Source organism: Neoarius graeffei, chromosome 8 (genome assembly GCF_027579695.1).
Source record: "Neoarius graeffei isolate fNeoGra1 chromosome 8, fNeoGra1.pri, whole genome shotgun sequence".
Taxonomy (NCBI): Eukaryota; Metazoa; Chordata; class Actinopteri; order Siluriformes; family Ariidae; genus Neoarius; species Neoarius graeffei.
In genome coordinates, this window is record NC_083576.1 from 56,999,531 (window position 1) to 57,026,144 (window position 26,614).

Sequence of the window (26,614 nt, forward strand, 5' to 3'; positions counted from 1 at the left end):
AACTATTTCATATGTTGTAATGGTAGACTATCATTGCCAATGTATGACGTTTCAAAGCCAGATCATAATTTACCACCACTGAATCCATGTTTCAGTTTTTTTTATCAGACAAACTCTTCATATTGCACATTTTCACCATGTAACGCATGTTCATTTGATTTAATACCCCAGAATGCATCATTGCTGCTTAAACTTGGCAATAATTTGTCAAACACTAACCGTTTTAGTAAATCAGCAGATTTTTGAGGAACAAATTGACAGCTGAATCACGGAATTCCGATAAAAATGAAATCTTTCACAATAGTTTTGTCAATGGGGGGTGCTGAACCTAATTTGTTTTCTTTGTCACTGCAAAGTTGAAAATGGCCTGAGAAATCTTATTTAATGCATTTTAATAAACACTTTAAATTAAATACAGACATTTTATGTAGTATGTGATATGATTTGATACAAAAACCTTGTTGCTGGGGGCATATGTTTGCAAATTTCACATGCCAAAGATTTTGCGTGTCATTTCCGTTGTTTTCTGTAGTGTCCGTAACGGTCTTGCTGTAACAGAATGCTGCAGAATTTTTTAACGTTTTTGGTGATTATGACATGCATTGGTCCTGTTGGCCTCATGTAGGGCTCTAGTTACATACACTGTGTGCACAATTATTAGGCAAGTTGTATTCCTGATGATTACTTTTATCGTTGAACAAATACAGTGCTCTCAGTCAATCCAAATTGTTAATAAACCTAAAACCAGAATGATTAACAAAGGAAAGGGGAGTTTAGGCCTTCTCAGGGGAATATATAAGTGTGCAGAATTATTAGGCAACATTTAGTGTGCAGAATTATTATGCAACTAAATGAAAAGCTTAAAGTTTCCCATCTCACTTGTTTATTTTAATTTTCAGTGTAACAAATAAACAACTCAGAATTAACAAATAAACACTTCTAGCATTTCAAAAATATTCAGTGACCAATATAGCCACCCTTCTTTTCAATAACTGCCATGAGCCTTCCATCCAGTCTGTTAGTTTTTTGATTTGTTGACGATCAACTTTTTGTGCAGGAGCAACCACGGCCTCCCAAATGCTATTCAGAGTGGTGTATTGTCTTCCCTCGCTGTAAATCTCATGCTTAAGAAGGGGCCACAAGTACTCAATAGGGTTTAAGTCAGGTGAGGAAGGGGGCCATGTCATTACTTTGTCATCTTTAAGGCCTTTGTGGGCTCGCCAAGCAGTGGAGTACTAGGGTGCATGTGATGGTGCATTGTTCTGCATAACAATCATGGCCTTCTTGAATGATACAGACTTCTTCCCATACCACTGCTTGAAGAATGTATCTTTTAGAAACTGGCAGTAGGTTTGGAAGTTGATGTTAAGTCCATCTTCAACCTGAAATGGTCAAACTAGCTCATCCTTAATAATAGCAGCCCATGCCATTACCCCTCCACCACCTTGCTGGTGTCTGAGTCAAAGTGCCCTGTGTCCATTAGTTATCCAGCTATGGGCCCATCCATCTGGTCTATCCAGAGTCACTCTCATTTCATCCGTCCATAAAACCTTTGGAAAATCTGTCTTCAGATATTTCTTGGCCCAATCTTGACATTTCAACTTGTGAGTCTTGTTTAGTGGTGGTCGTGTTTCAGCCTTCCTTACCTTGGCCATGTCTCTGAGCACCGAACACCTTGTCCTTCTGGACACTCCAGGTTGGTTGCAGTTCTAGAATATTGTGGCACTGGAGGATAATGGGTTCCTGGTAGCTTCATGTTTAATCCTTCTCAAGTCTTTTGCGGTTAATTTGTCTTTTCTTCTCCACACATTTTTTGCGACCCTGTTGACTATTTGCAACAAAATGTTTGATTGTTCTGTGCTCACATTTCTATAGCTTGGCTATTTCAAGAGTGCTGCATCCCTCTGATAGGCATTTTACAATTTTAGTCTTTTCAGTGTCTGTTAAATCTCTTTTTTGGCCCATTTTGCCTGAGATAAAGAAGCTGCCTAATAATTATGCACACCTTAATATAGGGTATTAATGACTTTAGGTCACACCCTCCCTCATTACACAAATAAATACCACCTGAGAATGCTTAAATCCAATTAGCATTCAAGTGTATCTAGCTTGCGGTTGGAAAACATGCATAGAAATAATGGTAGGGTCAGAGTACTCACTTGCCTAATAATTGTGCACACAGTGTATTCATACGTCTTTAGTTGTTATATTAATAGATATATTTGCAATATGTAGTGTCCGTAACGGGTGTAGTGTCCATAACGCCAAATTGATATTTTGGTAAAGCCAGTTAATTGAGACTTCTTGACAAATTTAAATGAAACCTTCATGTGAGAATGACGCAAATTAATCATATTCTTCTCTCAAAGTTGTAATTGATTGAATTAAGACCCCACAGGCCAACTAATTGAACACTAAATTATTATAATCAAGATGTTACCAAGACATATTTTGACCATTCAAGATACAGCCCTGGCTTGTTAATAACATATTTTTTTACATAATGTGCTTTTTAACACTTTTGTTTTTGAGACGGCTATTCATGTACAGTTGAACCTCGTTTGAGTGGCCTCCCCTATTGCCGGCCAAAAGTGACCTTATAAATGAGGTGGTTGTTCACGAGAGGTCCAAATGCATCCGTGAGACAGCCAAATGTGGCCTTTTATAAGAGGTGGCTGCTCACATAAGTGACCTCTCTCGAGAGGTATTACAATTACTAGTATTTTCCAAAAGCATGTTTAAGTATGTATAACGTGGTGTTGATCCTGTGTTGATATTGATATACTAGTATTACCCAGTAGGTTTCGCCCTGCTGCATGATGCAATGTTCGAGTAGTCACCCTTGGTTTTTAATAATTCGTTAAGGTGTAATGTGTAGTAGATGCAGTGTGTCATGACTAATTGTACTAAAAACATTTCTCTGAAACACGTCCCATGTTGTGACTTTGGGAATAACCCAAGACACATTGCGTAGTGTCCGTAACGTTATGTGTAACATTGTTCAACAAGTATATAAGCTATGTAATCTTTGATGGAAAGGACAACCGTCAATTAATTAAGGAACTAGTATAATAAGCCGATACTATGCATAAAATGATGTTTTGTGAGCCCAATAATTGGAGCTTTAATAAAGTGTTGTGAAATTTTGTGTTTCTCTGTCTAATATCGGGGTCCCTGATAACGTGTCACATAACTAGAAGACCCAGCAAATATATGTAACTATACTCAATTGTAACATTCGACAGGGCACTTTATGGCATAACAGTTCGTTGCCCCATCAACATTTGCTTTTGAGGTGTTTTAAGTGGATCGATCCCGTTATATCTTTTAATGTAATGTCCGTAACGTCAACAACCTAGCAGAATGGGGCATGTATAAAATGAGGTATATTTTCAAAACGGAAAGAGAACGCTACATGAAATTTTAGGTATGGGACCCCAATATGTTCAAGCCCATAATATCACAGTTTTGACCATTTTGGGTAACCTTGGGTTTTTTGTTATTTTGGAACTTATAAGGTCCATCTGATCTTGGCTGACCCGACAGCAAGATAAGGTCCTGAATATACACTTTCCAGCATGTTTATTAGGAACACCTGTACATTCATGCATTCAGCCAATCATGCAGCATCAGCATGGTGCCTAAAGTCATGCAGATACAAGTCAATATGCTTCGGTTAATCAAACTTCAGAAGAGAGAAAAATGTGATCTCGGTGACATTGACCATGGCATTGTCAGAAGGGCTGGTTTAAGTAGTTCTGAAACTGCTGATCACCTGTGATTTTCTCACACACCTGTCTCCAGAGTTTATACAGAAATGTCAAAAATAAAAATAGGTACCCTATGGGTCCATGTGGCTACTGCTTATAAATAAAATTGTTTTCTGATCCCATGTCCATACAGTAAATATAGCATATATACAGTGCTCAGCGTAAATGAGTACACCCCCTTTGAAAAGTAACATTTTAAGCAATATCTCAATGAACACAAACAATTTCCAAAATGTTGACAAGACAAAGTTTAATATAACATCTGTTTAACTTATAACGTGAAAGTAAGGTTAATAATATAACTTAGATTACACATTTTTTCAGTTTTACTCAAATTAGGGTGGTGCAAAAATGAGTACACCCCACAACAAAAACTACTACATCTAGTACTTTGTATGGCCTCCATGATTTTTAATGACAGCACCAAGTCTTCTAGGCATGGAATGAACAAGTTGGCGACATTTTGCAACATCAATCTTTTTCCATTCTTCAACAATGACCTCTTTTAGTGACTGGATGCTGGATGGAGAGTGATGCTCAACTTGTCTCTTCAGAATTCCCCATAGGTGTTCGATTGGGTTCAGATCGGGAGACATACTTGGCCACTGAATCACTTTCACCCTGTTCTTCTTCAGAAATCCAACAATGGCCTTAGATGTGTGTTTAGTCATGTTGGAAAAGTGCACAACGACCAAGGGCACAGAGTGATGGTAGCATCTTCTCTTTCAGTATAGAGCAATACGTCTGTGAATTCATGATGCCGTCAATGAAATGCAGCTCCCCGACACCAGCAGCACTCATGCAGCCCCACATAAGGACACTGCCACCACCATGTTTCACTGTAGGCACCAGGCATTTTTCTTTGTATTCCTCACCTTTGCGACGCCATACAGTTTTGAAGCCATCAGTTCCAAAAACATTTAGCTTGGTCTCATCACTCCAGAGTATAGAGTCTCAGTAGTCTTCATCTTTGTCAGCATGGGCCCTGGCAAACTCTCGGCGGGCTTTTTTGTGCCTGGGCTTTAGGAGAGGCTTCTTTCGTGGTCGGCATCCATGCATGCCATTCCTCTGCAGTGTACGCCGTATTGTGTCACGGGAAATAGTCACCCCAGTTTGGCTTTCTACTTCTTTAGATAACTGCAGTGAACTTGCATGCCGATTTTCTTCAACCCTTCTCATCAGAAGACGCTCCTGTCGAGGTGTTAACTTCCAGGGACGACCTGGACGTCTCTGTGAGATGGTTGCAGTTCCATCTTTCTTAAATTTTTATACCACTTTTGCTACAGTATTCTGACTGATAAGTAAAGCTTTGCTGATCTTATTGTAGCCTTCACCTTTGTGGTGGAAAGAAATTATTTTCTTTGGGGAATTCTGAGGAGACAAGTTGAGCATCACTCTCCATCCAGCCACTAAAAGAGGTCATTGTTGAAGAATGGAAAAAGATTGATGTTGCAAAATGTCGCCAACTTGTTCATTCCATGCCTAGAAGACTTGGTGCTGTCATTAAAAATCATGGAGGCCATACAAAGTACTAGATGTAGTAGTTTTTGTCGTGGGGTGTACTCATTTTTGCACCACCCTAATTTGAGTAAAACTGAAAAAATGTGTAATCTAAGTTATATTATTAACCTTATTTTTTCCTGTTATAAGTTAAACAGATGTTATATTAAACTTTGTCTTGTCAACATTTGGGAAATTGTATGTGTTCATTGAGATATTGTTTAAAATGTTACTTTTCAAAGGGGGTGTACTTATTTACACTGAGCACTGTATTTATTCTATGAGGCAGTAGCCACAAAAATTAAGTGTAACCCAAAAATGAACTTAAAAATCACTGAAGTAAAATGTACCAAGTGTCTGTACTTTATATATTATTCTACTCTTACCTCTTACAGTTTTCAAAACTGAAACCTCCGAACTGAGGCTGACATACAACCCCGATTCCAAAAAAGTTGGGACAAAGTACAAATTGTAAATAAAAACAGAATGCAATGATGTGGAAGTTTCAAAATTCCATATTTTATTCAGAATAGAACATAGATGACGTATCAAATGTTTAAACTGAGAAAATGTATCATTTAAAGAGAAAAATTAGGTGATTTTAAATTTCATGACAACACATCTCAAAAAAGTTGGGACAAGGCCATGTTTACCACTGTGAGACATCCCCTTTTCTCTTTACAACAGTCTGTAAACGTCTGGGGACTGAGGAGACAAGTTGCTCAAGTTTAGGGATAGGAATGTTAACCCATTCTTGTCTAATGTAGGATTCTAGTTGCTCAACCGTCTTAGGTCTTTTTTGTCGTATCTTCCGTTTTATGATGCGCCAAATGTTTTCTATGGGTGAAAGATCTGGACTGCAGGCTGGCCAGTTCAGTACCCGGACCCTTCTTCTACACAGCCATGATGCTGTAATTGATGCAGTATGTGGTTTGGCATTGTCATGTTGGAAAATGCAAGGTCTTCCCTGAAAGAGACGTCGTCTGGATGGGAGCATATGTTGCTCTAGAACCTGGATATACCTTTCAGCATTGATGGTGTCTTTCCAGATGTGTAAGCTGCCCATGCCACACGCACTAATGCAACCCCATACCATTAGAGATGCAGGCTTCTGAACTGAGCGCTGATAACAACTTGGGTCGTCCTTCTCCTCTTTAGTCCGAATGACACGGCGTCCCTGACTTCCATAAAGAACTTCAAATTTTGATTCGTCTGACCACAGAACAGTTTTCCACTTTGCCACAGTCCATTTTAAATGAGCCTTGGCCCAGAGAAGACGTCTGCACTTCTGGATCATGTTTAGATACGGCTTCTTCTTTGAACTATAGAGTTTTAGCTGGCAACGGCGGATGGCACGGTGAATTGTGTTCACAGATAATGTTCTCTGGAAATATTCCTGAGCCCATTTTGTGATTTCCAATACAGAAGCATGCCTGTATGTGATGCAGTGACGTCTAAGGGCCCGAAGATCACGGGCACCCAGTATGGTTTTCCGGCCTTGACCCTTACGCACAGAGATTCTTCCAGATTCTCTGAATCTTTTGATGATATTATGCACTGTAGATGATGATATGTTCAAACTCTTTGCAATTTTACACTGTCGAACTCCTTTCTGATATTGCTCCACTATTTGTCAGCGCAGAATTAGGGGGATTGGTGATCCTCTTCCCATCTTTACTTCCGAGAGCCGCTGCCACTCCAAAATGCTCTTTTTATACCCAGTCATGTTAATGACCTATTGCCAATTGACCTAATGAGTTGCAATTTGGTCCTCCAGCTGTTCCTTTTTGTACCTTTAACTTTTCCAGCCTCTTATTGCCCCTGTCCCAACTTTTTTGAGATGTGTTGCTGTCATGAAATTTCAAATGAGCCAATATTTGGCATGAAATTTCAAAATGTCTCACTTTCGACATTTGATATGTTGTCTATGTTCTATTGTGAATACAATGTCAGTTTTTGAGATTTGTAAATTATTGCATTCCGTTTTTATTTACAATTTGTACTTTGTCCCAACTTTTTTGGAATCGGGGTTGTACACACGCTGGTGCCATGACCCAAACTCTTATTTCCCAGAAATGGCCTGGCGCTAGAGCTCAGTGGTCTCAATACTCTTTTCGACAACTTTCTATAACAACTCGGAAGTGCGTCACATCTACATCACACATGAAACCACTGGCCGAAGAAGGCGAGGAAAGGGGGAGAACCTGGAGGATATTTTAAAATAGGAACGCACTTTCCTTCGGTAATAACCATAAACTTGCCCGAAAGCGATTTCTTTAGTCCGTTTATTTCGAATGGTGAACTGAATTGTATACGCTCACCGGTCATTTTAATACCTGTATGCACATGCACAGTGCGCTATTGTTACACTCATTCTTACAGCACGGTGACATAGTGCCTACAGCCTCTATGAAGCAGTAGCCACAAAAAGCATCCGGTGAGCAGCAGCTCTGTAGGCAGAAATGCCTTATTGAAGAGAGAAACCAGACTAGTTCAAGTTAACGGTCTACAGTACTTCAAAGAAGCACTCTTTACAACCATGCGGAGCAGAATCATATCTCAAAATCCAAAACAAACCAAACCTTGAGACGACACCGGACACAAGCTTACCAAGTCTGGATGTTTAAAGCAAATATTAACTCTTGACCTGTATCTGGGGCGGCATGGTGGTGTAGTGGTTAGCGCTGTCGCCTCACAGCAAGAAGGTCCGGGTTCGAGCCCCGCGGCCGGCGAGGGCCTTTCTGTGCGGAGTTTGCATGTTCTCCCCGTGTCCGCGTGGGTTTCCTCTGGGTGCTCCGGTTTCCCCCACAGTCCAAAGACATGCAGGTTAGGTTAACTGGTGACTCTAAATTGACCGTAGGTGTGAATGTGAGTGTGAATGGTTGTCTGTGTCTATGTGTCAGCCCTGTGATGACCTGGCGACTTGTCCAGGGTGTACCCCGCCTTTCGCCCGTAGTCAGCTGGGATAGGCTCCAGCTTGCCTGCGACCCTGTAGAGGGATGAAGCGGCTACAGATAATGAGATGAGATGAGACCTGTATCTGCACGACTTTATGCATTGTCCTGCTGCCAAAAGATTGGCTGATTGGATAATTGCATGAATAAGCAAGGGACACCAGTATTCCTATTAAAGTGGCCAGTAAATGCATCTATGCATATAGACTTTAGAAATCAAGACAATTCCATGATCCGTCTGCTAATGAAGAATTTCACCAATATTGACAATACATAGTGGCTCCTTTGGTGTAGTTCTTGACTGTGATTTGTTTTTTTCCCCCCTTACACGTTTCTTTCCAGGCAGCCCTGATGAATCCAACGTGTGTTTAAAGACCTCCAGATGGATCTCATTTATGGCAGAATGTAATATGTGAGCACTGCTGCCATAGTACATTCCCCTGGTAACTCCCCATAAAAGTTCAAGGTTTAGTTTTCCTATCACGGACATGATTCGTCACTTGCTTTAATCAGTACTGGAGTTTTTTTCCCCCCAGAGAAAAGTTTACAGAAAAACTTTTACTATTATGGTACTGGGTTGTTGTCCCCCCCCAAATGGTCATACACCCATCTGGTTTGGTCCAATTATCTGACCTCAGTGCTAATTTCTAATGGATTCTAATTTTAAAAATGGTCAAATTACAATGCCATTTGTCCATCTGCACTGGTGTGATAAAGGTTGAGAAGCAGAGTCATTATTCATTCATTTGTTCACTTTATCCTGCTCAAAGTGCCTATCCCAGGAAAACCAGTCCATCACACGGGACTGATTTACAACCTAAATGCAGTTTAGTATAGCCGATTGACATTTTGGGAGGTAGGAGACAAACAGAGAACTCATGTAGACAAGGGAGACCTTGCGAAACTAAAACTAGCAACCCTAGAGCTGTGAGGCTTGACCTGCTGCATCACTATGCCACCCAGTTTTATTCTTCAATAACAGTAATAAAAATGAGTGACCACTGTTCTTTTTGCAATTTATTGCTTATAAATGCTCTAGTCTATTCTGGTAAAAATAAAATCTATAATAATAATAATAATAATAATAATCTCACAAATGAAACTAGCACAATAACCTTACATGATACATTGCACAATTAAAAGCCTTCATAAATGACCACAACATGTACTGTAATGTAGGTATAGAGGTTCAAGAGGTCCATGTTTTCATTTTCTCTTTTTAAGCAAGTACAACACTCAGTCCACAACTATTCACATTTTATGACCTTGCAGTCGAACAAAAATCCCACAGACAATAAAAAAGGAACAGAAACAAACTTGGTTGGTTGACACATCTGGTGTGTTGGAAATCAGTATTGGGGGGGGGGGGGGGGGGGGGGTGAAGAAAACTGATGTCCGTCAGGTCCTGTAGTATGACGCCATCAAATCAAACATTTTCTTACAGCGATTCTTAAATTAAATTAAAAAAAAAAAAAATTCCTTCCATCATGTTCAAGTAACAGAAAATAAGTGAAGTTGAGCCGAATCCTTCTTTCAACAGGTGACTCTGCACGAGATCAGACGTGTTCCATCTTTTCGCTCAGCTCAGGGCAAAGTTCTTTGAGGAGAATCTCCAGCAATACCTGTGAATAAGAGGGGAGAATTTTTTTTTTAATCTTCACTGGTATTTCTCAACACTTTCTGACTAGCAGCCTTAATAATACTATCCCTGCACTGCCACTAGATGGCACCCCTGCATCAAAATATCACAAAACCAACCAGTCAAACTGTCTCGAACTAAAAAGAGTGAACTAAGGATTCTTCTAATTTTGTAATTTGTGCCTCCTTGGTTCCTTTCCTGAATCCCTTCTTAGCTTTTCTCTCTGCGGAAACGTTTTATTTGTACCTGTTTCTCATCTCATTATCTGTAGCCGCTTTATCCTGTTCTACAGGGTCGCAGGCAAGCTGGAGCCTATCCCAGCTGACTACGGGCGAAAGGCAGGGTACACCCTGGACAAGTCGCCAGGTCATCACAGGGCTGACACATAGACACAGACAACCATTCACACCTACGGTCAATTTAGAGTCACCAGTTAACCTAACCTGCATGTCTTTGGACTGTGGGGGAAACCGGAGCACCCGGAGGAAACCCACGCGGACACGGGGAGAACATGCAAACTCCGCACAGAAAGGCCCTCGCCGGCCACGGGGCTCGAACCCGGACCTTCTTGCTGTGAGGTGACAGCGCTAACCACTACACCACCGTACCGCCCCCTTCTCAAACTTATTTTAAATAAAAAGTTGTCGCCAGATCTCAAAAATCAAACTTTCATTTTTGGAGACCCAATACTTTTTGAGAAAAATGAATTTTCTTTGAAATGCCAGATGGGCTTCCTGCAGTGGTGATGTATGTGAGGACATCTGTAGTGGTCGCTTGGAGCAACTCAGCTGTTTATATTCTGTTTACATCGTAGTTTGCTAGTTTTACAAGTATTTTACTGAATTTATCAGTTTGTATGTGTGTGTGGCATGTGTCAGTGTTGTAGTCGAGTCACTAAACCTCAAGTCTGAGTCCAGTCTCGAGTCCCCAGTGTTCAAGTCCAAGTCATTAAAAAAAAATAAAAAAATAGATGAGTCGAGTCAGAGTCCAGCACTCCAACTGCACCATTTGACGGTGGCTGTTTCAGCGCCATTAACATTAGTTTGTTCCTGAACATGACGTATGAACAGGTGAATGTGCTTCTCTTTGTCAGGGAGTGTGAAGTATTCTGGCAGAGATGGTAAGGAGACGGCTGTAAGTACAGAAGGTGTGTTTATTATTACAAGTGAAGACAGATAAACAATCCAGAACGGCAGGCAAAATTGTAAAACAGTGAAACAGGCCATAGGTCAAGCGAGGCACAAACAGGCTATGGTAGACTCGGCAGAATCAAAGACGAGAAACAGGAACTCAGGGCTCAGGAATCCAAACAAGGAAATAAGGCTCGGTAATGTGTCAATAACGCAACTCGATACTTTGCAAAGTGTGTTTTCACAGTTTTTATATAGGCGTGCTGATTGCGCTTTAATCCTGTTGTTTACGGCGCACATGTGAGAGTCCACTCAGCACGTGCTCTCTGGAATGCCCCCGAGAATCTACCTGATGCATGCACCAAGGCACACAGGTGGTTCACTCTGGCATGAAATTAGTACAAAATTAATGCAGATAGGCGGCACGGTGGTGTAGTGGTTAGCGCTGTCACCTCACAGCAAGAAGGTCTGGGTTCGAGCCCCGTGGCCGGCGAGGGCCTTTCTGTGTGGAGTTTGCATGTTCTCCCCGTGTCCGCGTGGGTTTCCTCCGGGTGCTCCGGTTTCCCCCACAGTCCAAAGACATGCAGGTTAGGTTAACTGGTGACTCTAAATTGACCGTAGGTGTGAATGTGAATGGTTGTCTGTGTCTATGTGTCAGCCCTGTGATGACCTGGTGACTTGTCCAGGGTGTACCCCGCCTTTCGCCCGTAGTCAGCTGGGATAGGCTCCAGCTTGCCTGCGACCCTGTAGAACAGGATAAAGCGGCTACAGATAATGAGATGAGATTAATGCAGATATAAATATATTATGCCAAATTATTATGGCATGTTACAAAAAAAAAAAAAAAAAAAAAAAAAAAAAAAAAGAGTCCTCGTCTCCATTTTCCAAGTCCTAATGCAGTTAATGCACGAGTCCAAGTCCGAGTCATCAGTGCTCAAGTCTGAGTCTAGTCACGAGTCCTTAAAATTAGGGCATCAGTCGGACTCGAGTACTACAAGTCTGGTGTGTAGTGTGTGTATGCTTTAAAATGGCTCAACTCGCAGCACGACATGACAAGTCGCACTCAAACTTTTTTTTTTCTTACATGAACTGGTGCTCGGTAGATTAACAGAGAGTGTGGCATTATTTAAAACAGATTTTAGAGCGCGAAGCATGACATGACGTTAAGTTTTTTCTCCTGAAAAACCATTCATTTGAATGGGGGGAAAATGAATGGAAGTGAACGGGGGAAATCAACGAAAAGATAGATGAGTGCGGGTCAGAACCGACTGCATGTATGTGTCGGAGGTGTTGGCCTGAGGTATCCCATGAAGTTTGGTGCATGTCTGATGAAGCGTGTCCAAGCAGGATAGTTCAATTTGTGAGCCCCATTCATTCTCTATGGGGGGAAAAAACATGACAGAAAAACGACAAGAACGAGTGCGTCGATCCAAAAGCTGTATACAAGCGCACTACACCGGTTCAGGACACTGTACATCATGTTTTATTTAAAAAAAAAAAAAAAGCACGAGTTGAGCCAGTTTAAATTGAGATTTTAGAGCACACACACTTTCTCTAGATTATGTAAAAAAAGATTTTACAGCATGAAGTCTCGTATCTGATCCAGTTTCTGTCGGTGACGCTTTGCCATAGTTGAGGAAGCACACTTTGCATTTTCTCTACAGAAACTCAGATTGTTTTGCAGGTCAAGGGGCCCCTCCTGGGAAAAAACAGGGGCCCATTTCTACAATGGGGGGCCCAGTGATTATCCTTCAGTTGAAGCAAACCTAGTGAGCAAAGCGAGCCCAATGAACAGCTGGGGCAGCCCAGGGGCTGTTTTTTTTCTTCTCAATTCTGTTTTTTTGGTATTAGAAGCCATATGAAGCAATGTAGATGACAAAAATCAATGCTTCAACCAAATATATTGAGATATTGTTTAATCAGTGGCAATATTTTGGAATTCAACCATAGGCCACTATATATCACATCTATATTATCTCCTCCTTGTAAATTATAATTTATTTTATTAACTTGTTTTCAGGGCGGCACGGTGGTGTAGTGGTTAGCGCTGTTGCCTCACAGCAAGAAGGTCCTGGGTTCGAGCCCCGTGGCCGGCGAGGGCCTTTCTGTGTGGAGTTTGCATGTTCTCCCCGTGTCCGCGTGGGTTTCCTCCGGGTGCTCCGGTTTCCCCCACAGTCCAAAGACATGCAGGTTAGGTTAACTGGTGACTCTAAATTGACCGTAGGTGTGAATGTGAGTGTGAATGGTTGTCTGTCTCTATGTGTCAGCCCTGTGATGACCTGGCGACTTGTCCAGGGTGTACCCCGCCTTTCGCCCGTAGTCAGCTGGGATAGGCTGCAGCTTGCCTGCGACCCTGTAGAAGGATAAAGCGGCTAGAGATAATAATGAAATGAGAACTTGTTTTCAGTTTGGTGTAGACTGTACGACGCCACCTAGCGAAGGACTTGGATCAGGTTTTACTCGCTTGGGATGCTACAAACGGGGCGACGTAAATACACGAACGGGTCCGACGTATATTCAAAATGGTGGCGGTCAAAACAAATTCATCCGATGCTGAAATGTGTTGAATATCCAGATAATAATGTTGGAAGTTGCATATTTGTGCAAGATTTTCGATATTGAGACCATGAAGTCAAGTAATATCAGTCCCCCAGGATTCCGCGGGCCTTTTTTGTGATTGTTGTGGGCTAAAATGTCTGATGTTGCGGGGGTTTTCCAAAAAACTGCGATGAAAGTTGCGGTGTTTTTTAGGTTTTTGTTGCGATTACATTGCGGGAGGAAGTGAAAGTTGTGAGAAATTGTTGCGATTTTCTCTTTTTGTGATTAAAATTGAGTGATATGTTAAATATTAAGTTATTACTGAAAAACTATTGATTAAAAAAACAGACACTGAGAAATGGTCCTATAAACAACTTTACCGATAAAAAAGATTACCAGGACTACAAAAATACAGAAAAATAGGCTTTACTTATCCAAATGCTCCTGTTGGTTCAAAAGTTAAAGTGCAGAGAACCTCACAGCACAACATGAAGTTACCTTAAAATATAATATAAATGCCTCAGCTTTCATGTAAGAAAAAAAAAACCTATTAATACTAGTACTGTGTGCAGGCAGTCTCTCCTGAAGACTAAATTAAACAATAATTATAAACTAATAAAATAAATGGCTCAGGCTTCATAGAAGAAAAAAAAACCCAATTTGAACAGAATCTCACAGTATGATGCTGAAGCTGCCTAAACAATGGAAAATAAAATACCATTTTGGCAAAAATGATGGCATCCATTAATTTCTTGTATTAAGTAAAAAAAATAATGTAAAGTGCACACAGTCCTTCACTGTAAACATAACACACTTTCAGTAACAGAATTTAAGCCTATATAAACACTGACTCGCACATGCTGCTTCTCTTGAACGGAAACATGGAAATAAGCAGTGTTGCCAGATACTGCTGACGTTTTCCAGCCCAAAATATGTTCAAAACCCGCCAAAATGCACTTGAAACCCCCCAACTCGCGGTAATCCGCCCAATCTGGCAACACTGGAAGTAAGGTGGAAGGTAGTTTGTCGACGTCACCTCAAGACGATGCCAACGATTGGTCAAATTTGCGGTGATCGAATATAATTGCAACACCGCTCTGAATTCGCGGGGATTGGTTGAATTTGCGTTGAAGTTGCAAATCGCAACATCGCGAAATCCTGGAGGGTCTGTAATACGCCACGAAACGTTCCAAATAGGGTATAAAATGCTCGCGTCCATATTGGCCCCTGCCCCTCTTGACAATGCGTTCATTATTCGAAATAGTGCGTCTTGGGCGCGCCAACAATCTGAGTCTGCAGAAATGCAGTCTAGTTCCAGCATGTGCTTTCTTTTTAGCATCATTATGGCATTTATATGCTACACAATGAGGCATACTTATTTAATAACTGATAAATTCGGTAAAAGACTTGTAAAACTAACAAAACTACGATGGAAACTGAGAATATAAACAGCTGAGTTGCTCCAAGCGACTGCTACATGACATCACTGCAGGAAGCCCGTCTGACATTTTGAAGAAAATTCATTTTTCTTGAACACTATTTGGTCTCTGAAAATGAAAGTTTTGATTTTTGAAATCTGCGACTACTTTTACTTAAAATAAGTCTGAGAATAAATCCGCTGGAGGATCCCTTTAAGGATGGCAGACTTTGATCGATGGGTCACAGTCTGTTGGATGTCGGATCGAGGAATCAGTTGGAGTTTTGAGAAGTACCTGACTTCAAAAAGAAATTCAGAATCTCATCTTATGAGATGAGAAAAAATAAACAAACAGTTGATTTCTTAAACCTGCAGAGTAATGGAAAATACCAGACCCCAGTTTCTAAAGTGCACTAAATTTCCATAATGGCCTCATCTTCAGTGAAGTGAAAGCACTCTAAACAAGAGGAGAAATGATAGTGGCAGGTGCAGATGAGATAAAACAGGGCAGTACAGGTTAGGCTGGCCTGACTGCATACAAATTACTTACATAAAGAAGATGCTTGTTGGCACTGGATTCCTGAAGTGCATTGAAGATCTTGATGATCCCGTAACGAGCGTTCTGCTGCCCCACTAGATTCTGTAGTGCATCTAATGGACAGGAATAAAAAGTTCTTGTATTACAAAAGCCTCTCACTTCACTCCTGCTTTGCTCAGCTAAGAGAACGATCTGTACCAAAGTGTATAACGTGGGATACACATTTCCCAAGCAAGTGTTATAAAATGTACTAAATAGTATCATTATATTTAAAAGGAATAATCTGTAAAGAATCGATTTTTTTTTTGAGTTACAAAGTGCTTTCTATTGTCTACACTCATTTGGTTCCACTGAAATTGTAGATGGCGTGCTGAGAGCTTTGAAGCTCTATGCCAAGCAGCTCAGATTACATATGCTCTGTATGTATAAGGACGTGTGTGTATGCTGAATGCAAAAAATAAAAAAATAAAAACCTAAAACTAGATAGAACTCGACGCCAACGGCGTCGATGGGGATGCCTCCGCCTGGTAGACTACACGCCTTATTAAGTTGTGATTTGGGGATGGACATTTGACCTCACAGTAATCTTGACCTGTGACCTTTTAATATCAAAATCTAATCAGTTAATGTTTGTCCCCAAATGCACAAATGGTGAAAGTTTGGTGAAATTCCTTGTATCAGCCTTGGAGATATTGTGTTCACAAGGTTTTCAGACAGACATTTGACCTCACGGTGACCTTGACCTGAGACCTTTTGATCTCAAAATCTAATCATTTCATGTTTGTCCCAAAGCGCACAAATGGTGAAAGTTTGGTGAAATTCCTTTCATTAGTCTTTGAGATCGTGTTTGCAAGGTTTCGGGATGGACGGACGCGCGGACAACCTGAAAACATAATGCCTCCTGCACCTTAAGGTGGCGGAGGCATAAAAATTAGAATTTACATCAAATACTACCATATCAGCTTTAATAAAAGTACAATTACAGTATGCGTCGACTTACGACTGCGTTTGGTTGCAACTGACCGGTTGTAAACTGATCTGGTCGTAAGTCGGCCTATGTTAAATGAACGTAAGTATATTGTGATGTGTAATGATATTGTAATCATCTTAAAGTCTTATTTTATCAGCATTTTCTTATTTCATTACCTTGGCTCATTATTTGGTTTAAGTCAAACATTGCATACTAAACTGCGTACAGTACAACTCGTTTAACATGTGCAAAACAAAAAATACGAAATACAGGTGTGAAAAATAGGAAACATTTTAGTTTGAAACATACCAAAATACAAAACTTAGTGACCACTAGCATCACAGTGGGTCGTCTACGTCATCATCAGCTGTGGCAGCGCTCGGGCTGGCGGGAGCATTTGCTTGTTTCATAAACATGGTAAGCCTCGTCTGAATTGTTTCTTTTTCTCCTCATAAATTTCATGAACCAGTCTTCGAACAGTGCCTGCGTCATCCGTGCTTTATGGTTAGAATGAAAGTAGACTGGCAAAGTGTGCTTGTTTACATTCCTGAACGCCCGCGGGTTTTGCGAGTGATAAATTAAGAAAGGCTTCACTCGCCGGTTGTAAAGTCCATCGGTTGCAAGTTGCATAGGTCGTACACTACCGTTCAAAAGTTTGGGGTCACTTTGAAATGTCCTTATTTTTGAAAGAAAAGCACTGTTCTTTTCAATGAAGATCACTTTAAACTAATCAGAAATCCACTCTATACATTGCTAATGTGGTAAATGACTATTCTAGCTGCAAATGTCTGGTTTTTGGTGCAATATCTCCATAGGTGTATAGAGGCCCATTTCCAGCAACTCTCACTCCAGTGTTCTAATGGTACAATGTGTTTGCTCATTGCCTCAGAAGGCTAATGGATGATTAGAAAACCCTTGTACAATCATGTTAGCACAGCTGAAAACAGTTGAGCTCTTTAGAGAAGCTATAAAACTGACCTTCCTTTGAGCAGATTGAGTTTCTGGAGCATCACATTTGTGGGGTCGATTAAATGCTCAAAATGGCCAGAAAAATGTCTTGACTATACAACCCCGATTCCAAAAAAGTTGGGACAAAGTACAAATTGTAAATAAAAACGGAATGCAATGATGTGGAAGTTTCAAAATTCCATATTTTATTCAGAATAGAACATAGATGACATATCAAATGTTTAAACTGAGAAAATGTATCATTTAAAGAGAAAAATTAGGTGATTTTAAATTTCATGACAACAACACATCTCAAAAAAGTTGGGACAAGGCCATGTTTCCCACTGTGAGACATCCCCTTTTCTCTTTACAACAGTCTGTAAACGTCTGGGGACTGAGGAGACAAGTTGCTCAAGTTTAGGGATAGGAATGTTAACCCATTCTTGTCTAATGTAGGATTCTAGTTGCTCAACTGTCTTAGGTCTTTTTTGTCGTATCTTCCATTTTATGATGCACCAAATGTTTTCTATGGGTGAAAGATCTGGACTGCAGGCTGGCCAGTTCAGTACCCAGACCCTTCTTCTACGCAGCCATGATGCTGTAATTGATGCAGTATGTGGTTTGTTCAAGTTCAAGATTACTTTATTTGTCCCATCAATGGGCAATTTAGTTTACAGCTCAGTCTCCATCAGACAACAATAAATTAAAAATAATTAAGAGAACACAAGACATATACACATACATCCAATATACACACATCCAGTCAAACATCAAACATCATTTGATGTTTGGCATTGTCATGTTGGAAAATGCAAGGTCTTCCCTGAAAGAGACGTCGTCTGGATGGGAGCATATGCTGCTCCAGAACCTGGATATACCTTTCAGCATTGATGGTGTCTTTCCAGATGTGTAAGCTGCCCATGCCACACGCACTAATGCAACCCCATACCATCAGAGATGCAGGCTTCTGAACTGAGCGCTGATAACAACTTGGGTCGTCCTTCTCCTCTTTAGTCCGAATGACACGGCGTCCCTGATTTCCATAAAGAACTTCAAATTTTGATTCGTCTGACCACAGAACAGTTTTCCACTTTGCCACAGTCCATTTTAAATGAGCCTTGGCCCAGAGAAGACGTCTGCGCTTCTGGATCATGTTTAGATACGGCTTCTTCTTTGAACTATAGAGTTTTAGCTGGCAACGGCGGATGGCACGGTGAATTGTGTTCACAGATAATGTTCTCTGGAAATATTCCTGAGCCCATTTTGTGATTTCCAATACAGAAGCATGCCTGTATGTGATGCAGTGCCGTCTAAGGCCCCGAAGATCATGGGCACCCAGTATGGTTTTCCGGCCTTGACCCTTACGCACAGAGATTCTTCCAGATTCTCTGAATCTTTTGATGATATTATGCACTGTAGATGATGTTCAAACTCTCTGCAATTTTACACTGTCGAACTCCTTTCTGATATTGCTCCACTATTTGTCGGCGCAGAATTAGGGGGATTGGTGATCCTCTTCCCATCTTTACTTCTGAGAGCCGCTGCCACTCCAAGATGCTCTTTTTATCCCCAGTCATGTTAATGACCTATTGCCAATTGACCTAATGAGTTGCAATTTGGTCCTCCAGCTGTTCCTTTTTTGTACCTTTAACTTTTCCAGCCTCTTATTGCCCCTGTCCCAACTTTTTTGAGATGTGTTGCTGTCATGAAATTTCAAATGAGCCAATATTTGGCATGAAATTTCAAAATGTCTCACTTTCGACATTTGATATGTTGTCTATGTTCTATTGTGAATACAATATCAGTTTTTGAGATTTGTAAATTATTACATTCCGTTTTTATTTACAATTTGTACTTTGTCCCAACTTTTTTGGAATCGGGGTTGTATTTTCTATTCATTTTACAACTGATGGTGGTAAATAAAAGTGTGACTTTTCATGGAAAACACAAAATTGTCTGGGTGACCCCAAACTTTTGAACGGTAGTGTAAGTCAACAACTATCTGTATTTGCTGCCTGCTCAAACATCTAATTTTACTACTATTGCAACCACCATCACTATTAAGACGCCTTTCCAATTCAGCACATTACCAGGGTTTCTGCAGGCTTGAACAAGTTCAATTTAAGACTTTTTAAGACCATAACAGGTTAAATTTAAGACTTATGCCGCACAAAAAAAATAAAGAAAATTGGGAGAGCCTGAATTACTTTCAAAATAACAAAATTTATCATCATTCACCAATGAACTCATTATATCCCTCGGGTGCGCGCTTGCATTAATGAGAAACAGAAACATAACATGAAGTGGAACGTTATAGCATTAGATCATTGACAAACCGACTAAAATGGGGGTGTGGGGTCAGAGAGGGAGAAAGGGATGTTAGGAAAGGGTTTGAGAAAGTTTGAAAACCACTGCATTATGCTAGATCATTAACAAATTGATTAAATGGAGAGAGAGAGAGACAGAGAGAGAGACAGAGAGAGAGAGAGAGCACACTACATTGCCGCAACAGAACGTTTGGGCAATGTTAGAATCGGGAAACATGGCCTGAAAAAGCTCCCCAATCTTGTCACTGCTTTTCTGAGTGATGCATTGTCACTGCGTTTAAAATCCACAACACTTCGGCTTTTAAAGCTGCAGTGGAGCCAAAGACATCCTGCAAATCACTTGAGGATGAGGCATTCGATTCCGTACGGTTTGTGTGTTGTAACGTTACAGTTCGCACGGAGTTAGCTGATACACCGTCTCGAGATGTGCTTGGACCTGACAACGGTGAACAAAATTGAGTGATGGCATGCGATTGTTGCAGACTTTTATGGGCAGCCTGGTGCTTCTCCGCTTTCGCGTGCGATTCCAGTGCCTTTACACCCAGGGTGCCGAGTTTGAGTGTTCTTTTGCACAATGTGCAGTACGCCTCAAACGGATTGTTTGGTACACGTTTTAACCAGTCTACGAAATCATTGCGTTCGAGCCAGCAGTCGTTAAACTTGCATTTGCCCATTTTGCTACAAACCGTGACAATCTCCCTCGCTTCTTTTAGGCTCTACTGTCTAAATGCGCGCGTACCATGCCCTGTGCATCACCATGCCAACCAGGCTAGAAGCCAGATTCCACTGTGTCTCATTTGTAGTTTACATCGTAGCCTACTGATACTAAGTAGGCCTAGCCTATATGACTAATTATGAATATCACCAACGCATTTAACAAAAAAAAGCGAATGGGGTAAATGGACGTAAGGATTTAAGACTTCACAAAATTACATTTAAGACCTACAATGCAAAATATGCTCGTATTTTAGACTTTAAGGCCTTAAATTAGGATTATCAAATTTTAGACTTAAGACTTTTTTTTTTAAGATATTTTTTTGGGCTTTTTTCACATTTATTGGATAGGACAGTGTAGAGACAGGACAGGAAATGAGCGGGAGAGAGAGACGGGGAGGGATCGGGAAATGACCTCGGGTCGGAATTGAACCCAGGTCCCCGGATTTATGGTATGGCGCCTTATCCACCTGAGCCACGACGCCTCCTTTTTAAGACTTAAGACTCCGCGGAAACCCTGATTACATTCATTTACAATTTCCATTTATTACGTGAAAAATGGCGGCACAGCAGCACTGTTGCCTCACAGCAAGAAGGTTCCGAGTTCGAACCCAGCAGTCGACAGGGGCCTTTCTGTGCGGAGTTTGCATGTTCTCCTAGTGTCTGCGTGGGTTTCCTCCGGGTGCTCCAGTTTCCCCCCCACAGTCCAGAGACATGCAGGTTGCCTAACCTGCATGTCTCTGGACTGTGGGGGGGAAACTGGAGCACCCGGAGGAAACCCACGCAGACACTAGGAGAACATGCAAACTCTGGTGGCTTGCATTTGCCCATTTTTTTTGCCACCAAAACTGGTGGCTCTAAATCGTCCATAGGTGCAAATGTGAGTGTGAATGGTTGAGAGGAGAAAACCTCTATAATAATCCAGTAGAAGGCAACAGGAAACCACTACTGTAATGTTCCCTAGACACTTTGATGGCTGAAGCTGTCAGAGCCGCCATGTGGCTGTAGCGATATGCCAAAATGGATGGATGGATGAATGTGAAAAATATTCAAAACACACTGATCTTATGAATCAAAGCAAATCAGAAATTTTAAGGTTGGTTAAGGACTTAACATAAATGGTAAATTAGTACATCACAACCATAATAAATTCGCTCAGGCATAACATTATGCTATGGCAGCCAATTAAAATAGACTATTTTGTATATTCTTCTCATCGGAGTGCTGCTCTGTTAGGTATCAAGCAGAAGTGCTATAATGCGTGTTTGGTACAGTGTAATGGACTTGTGTAGCTAATTGCATCACGCCTCTGTTCAGTGGCAAGCCTCCGAGTGGAACTGCGTTGAGACTAGACCCCAGATTGCATATCATTAAAACCGCTGCTTCTCCACACAGCTCATCAAAACCTGACAATTCAGTGTCATCACATAAAACACAACGGGTTTTTTTTTTTCAGCACTGGAAAGCAAAAAGATGTCGAGAGCCTGCAGGTCTCAGGAGAAAAAGTTGATCTTACCGGGGATGTTGTCCAGCAGTTTCTGCTGCGCTCTCTCCTTGGTCTCACGGCACTCGGCATCTGACCGATCTTTGTTATGTGGTGCCAGTTTTCCATTTGGCCAGAACGTGTCCCGGAATATATTAATGTAGTAAACCATCATCTGCTCGCTGAAGATCCAGTTTACGGTGTCTCTGATCTGCCTATGGAAGAGTACAGGGAAACAAGACAGGGAGTCAGAGAAAGGGGACTCTTCCAAAAATTAATTTGAAAACAAAATCCACAAATAATTTTCTTTATTTTTATTTAATTTCTATCACCAACCTAGTGTAATTATTATTCCCATCTCATTATCTCTAGCCGCTTTATCCTGTTCTACAGGGTCGCAGGCAAGCTGGAGCCTATCCCAGCTGACTACGGGCGAAAGGCGGGGTACACCCTGGACAAGTCGCCAGGTCATCACAGGGCTGACACATAGACACAGACAACCATTCACACTCACATTCACACCTACGCTCAATTTAGAGTCACCAGTTAACCTAACCTGCATGTCTTTGGACTGTGGGGGAAACCGGAGCACCCGGAGGAAACCCACGCGGACACAGGGAGAACATGCAAACTCCACACAGAAAGGCCCTCGCCGGCCCCGGGGCTCGAACCCAGGACCTTCTTGCTGTGAGGCGACAGCGCTAACCACTACACCACCGTGCTGCCAATGTAATTATTATTACCCAAAAAAAAAAAGTGTGCCAAATTTGAATTGAGACAATTCACAACAGTCAACATTATCCAGAAGTGCTTTGTGGTCTTGTCACTGGCCTAGGGTGATCAGACGTCCTGGTTTAACCGGGACAGTCCCGATTTGGGGTTGTGTGTCCCGAGTCCCGACAAAAGTCAGTCAGGACACGGATATGTCCCGGTTTTCGCCACTCGCGATGTTTGCGACTGAGCAGCGTGGGAATCATTAGCGGAGAAATGTCTGCATTTACTATTTTGATGAATTGACAGGAATCGCAAACTTCCCTGGTTACTGCCCCCTGGCCCTGTGGCATGGGTGTTTATTTAGCCACATTATTCCAGACAACAGAACGTGTTGCCATGCAACAATAAAATAAACATTAACTGGCGCGAATGTTCTTTGTCTAGCAGCTAGCAGCAGTAATGCCGCAGCAATTATGCCGAAAAGAAAATGTACCTTTTCCAAAGATTTACAGGGCACCTACCCCTTCCTCCGAGAGGTGCAGAACAATGCGCACGAAGCCTACTGCACACACTGTAAGTGCTTTGTTCTTGTACTAAGTTGGGTAGCCTATGCTGCAAATGCTGTGCACTCCTGTGGGGGCTTTCCTCGGGCTGTCGCCCCTCTCCTCCTTTACTGCTGTTTTGTTTGAGTGTATATTTTACGGAAGCCGAGAGAGGCCCTTCATATAATCTTTTTTTATTCACCTTGTTATCCCGAGATAACGACATAATTAATTCAGGATCTCGAGAAAACAAAACCATTATTCCGAGATCTCGAGAAAACAAAACAATTATTTCATGATCTCAGCTGGATCACTGTATCTCCGTCGGTAGACGAAGCCGGGCCAGTCTTCTGCGGAGGTGCTGCGGACTAATTTTGAAATTATCCCTTATTAAAAGACTTAATGCAATCTCTCCCTGTGTCAACCCCTGATCAAAATATTGCCTTATTAGGTGATCGATTATTCCAGACATTCTAATGACCAAAGTTGTGTCTATACAGAATGAGAAATAGCCCCAAAGTCAGCATATCACAAGTCTCTTGGCGCACCTGAATGAACCATTTCTCAGCTGTTTACTCGAGATCATGAAATAATTGTTTTGTTTTCTCGAGATCTCGGAATAACGGTTTTGTTTTCTCGAGATCTCGAATTAATTATGTCGTTATCTCGGGATAACAAGGTGAATAAAAAAAGGATTATATGAAGGGCCTCTCTCGGCTTCCGTAGTATATATTCTCAAATCACTTGTCTCTTTTTTGTTTCTGTTTAACATACCATTCTGACAGTTTGGCCATATTGCTGTGTTGAACAGCTTGTTGCACCTTCCATTAAAGTGTTCACTTTTGTACACATCATCTTGCTTTATTCATTCAGTTGTGGGGAATGGTTAGTAAGGTTGATTCTGACCTAGGCTATGTTGAGGTCACATATCTACTTTTTAAGTTCATGCTATAGTGCATACAATTTTAGAGATATAGCCTACATGTGCATATGCATTCTTCTTGGTGTTCTCACAAACAGGTGAAATAAATCAGTTTAAATTTGGCCTATGGACATAGCCTGGCCTATTCTCAGCCATTACAAAATCTGTTGTCTGACCATAATTTAACTGATCTGTATCCCACTATGCTACTAGATAACAAAATGCCTGTTTGTTTTATTTCATGTGAGATGTTGATAAATGTGAGCTTCAACAAAATGATAAGGGCACCTCTCTGAGTGTCACGTTTACGTAAAAAAAAAAGGTGTGCGTGCAAGAGCATGGTCGCGCGCAAAAGTGTCCCGGTTTCAGACTAGGGAAATCTGGTCACCCTACACTGGCCACTTTAATAGTCTTTGTAGTCAAAAATATGCTCGTACAAACAGGCTGGGGTCAAAGAACACCATTAAGCTAAAACCCTGTTAGAAAGAACATATTACGTACTCAGTGCTGAATAAGTCGGAATAGTTCTGTGCTAATTACACCAAAAAAAAAAAAAAGCCTACAGCCAAAGCCAACCGTATCTTACTATACACTATGCTATAACCAGTTAACAAGCTAGCTAGCTTACCTAGCTAACGTCAGTAATGAACAAAATTGTAGCTGATAAGGGCTGCCTTATGTCTGCAAATTTATAGAATTATCCAAAAACAGCCAATCATATAGCAGCAGCACAATGCATAAAATCATGCTGATACATGGCATGAGCTTAGTTAAGGAGAGAGGTCAGAGGGGAACGACCAGATAGCTTCAAGCTGACAGGAAGGCAACTGCAACTCACATAACCATTCTCCACAACTGCAGTGAGTGGAAAAGCATCTCAGAATGGACAACACACAACAAGCCTTAAAGGACATGGGACATGAAACATAAATGCACGCTATATCAGTTTCTTTCCATTAAAAATATGAAATAATTGCATCAACAAATACAAAATTATCTATTAAATTCAGCAAAATCGTTATATTCGTGATGATTATATGGCATTTCTGCTCGAGCTCCGATATGCATATTTTACAACCGGAAGAGCCGCTGTCACGTGATCATACGTCACAAAAACTTTCGGGTACAGCACAAGCGGGTAGATGAATATGGAGAAGTGTGAATCGTGATGATGACGAATGCGACAAAATAGTTTTTGTGTCTTGGATGACAAGAAAATTGTTTCGTTTTTAGAGTGTTTAACGTACATTGAACATCATGGTGTATTGCGACCTCCCAGTCAGTCAGACGCGCTGTTACTCCTGTTAGCAATGTAGCTAGGCTCAGCATGGCCAATGGTATTTTTTGGGGCTGTAGTTAGATGCGACCAAACTCTTCCGCGTTTTTCCTGTTTACATAGGTTTATATGACCAGTGATATGAAACAAGTTCAGTTACACAAATTGAAATGTGGCGATTTTCTATGCTATGGAAAGTCCGCACTATAATGACAGGCGTACTAACACCTTCTGCGTGCTTCGACAGCGCATTGATACCTTCACTCGGAGTTGTACCATTATTTTTTAGACAGGGCGGACGGACCAGGGCATTCGCCCGCCTGGCCGTGCCCGACGAGGAGCGCTCTCGGCCGGCTTGGGAGGCAGACGGCAGCCCCTCCTGGAAGTGTGGTTTTACCATGGGCCTCATGCGGTAAGGATTAGTATTATAATTTTGGGTGTATCAATTATTGATTATCATAATTCTGACTCGTTTCGCCATTTTGAATGTTTTCATCTCGGACTCTGGAAGCATTGTATCTCAATCAATCTCAAAAAATAACAAAAAAAAAACCCCTAGCTTCCAACGGACTTTAGCTAGATCTATGATGAACTTTCAATGTATGATACAAAAATAATACTTCTTTCAACAGATCATTAGCCTTTGAGCAGAATTGTTTTTAACTTACCAGGATGTGTTATCGAGCCGACCGCTTTCAGTTTCATGGGGATTGAATGAACTCTCACTCTCAGAATCATCTGACCCGTCAGAGTAAAGACAAGATCTATGTTCATGTGAATTTCCAGCTATCGGTTCGAATTGATCGGGTCTAACTTCCCATCTCTGTGAAACATCGGGAATGTCACTGTCGATGGTGTCCATTTCGGTAACCCGTTTACATTAGATACCCAAGTGCTGGCTCCTTGGAAAGTTTTTGTGACGTCACGGATCACGTGACTGCTTAGCTAATTAACGAATCATTGTTTTACGCTGATGTATAAAAAAAAGTTGAATAATGTGATGATTTTCACATTTTTGATGCCCTGCAGTGATTTAGATGGCATTTCTTATGTCCTTTATACATAATTATACCCAGAAAAAAATCCATGTCCCATATCCTTTAAGGCAGGCGGACCACAATAACACAAGACCACACTGGTTTCCACTCCTGTCAGCTAAGACCTGGAATCTGAGGCTACAGTGGGCAGAGAGTCACTGAAACTGGGAGACTGGGGAAAACTGGAAAAACAGT

General features: G+C 41.3%; 1 protein-coding gene across 5 annotated transcripts in view; it reads right to left on the reverse strand.

Annotated features, from left to right (window-relative positions):
- Nucleotides 1–9,262: 9,262 nt before the first annotated feature.
- snx25 (sorting nexin 25) overlaps nucleotides 9,263–26,614 on the reverse strand; it is a 177,862-nt gene continuing 160,510 nt past the window's right edge. For all 5 annotated transcript variants that reach the window (XM_060927890.1, XM_060927892.1, XM_060927893.1 and 2 more), the window contains 3 exons: nucleotides 21,962–22,143; nucleotides 15,499–15,599; nucleotides 9,263–9,846 (listed from right to left, as the gene is read on the reverse strand). In XM_060927890.1, the coding sequence (XP_060783873.1) occupies nucleotides 9,781–9,846; nucleotides 15,499–15,599; nucleotides 21,962–22,143 (349 nt within the window). In that variant the 3' untranslated portion in view covers nucleotides 9,263–9,780. The remainder of the gene's footprint in view (nucleotides 9,847–15,498; nucleotides 15,600–21,961; nucleotides 22,144–26,614) is intronic.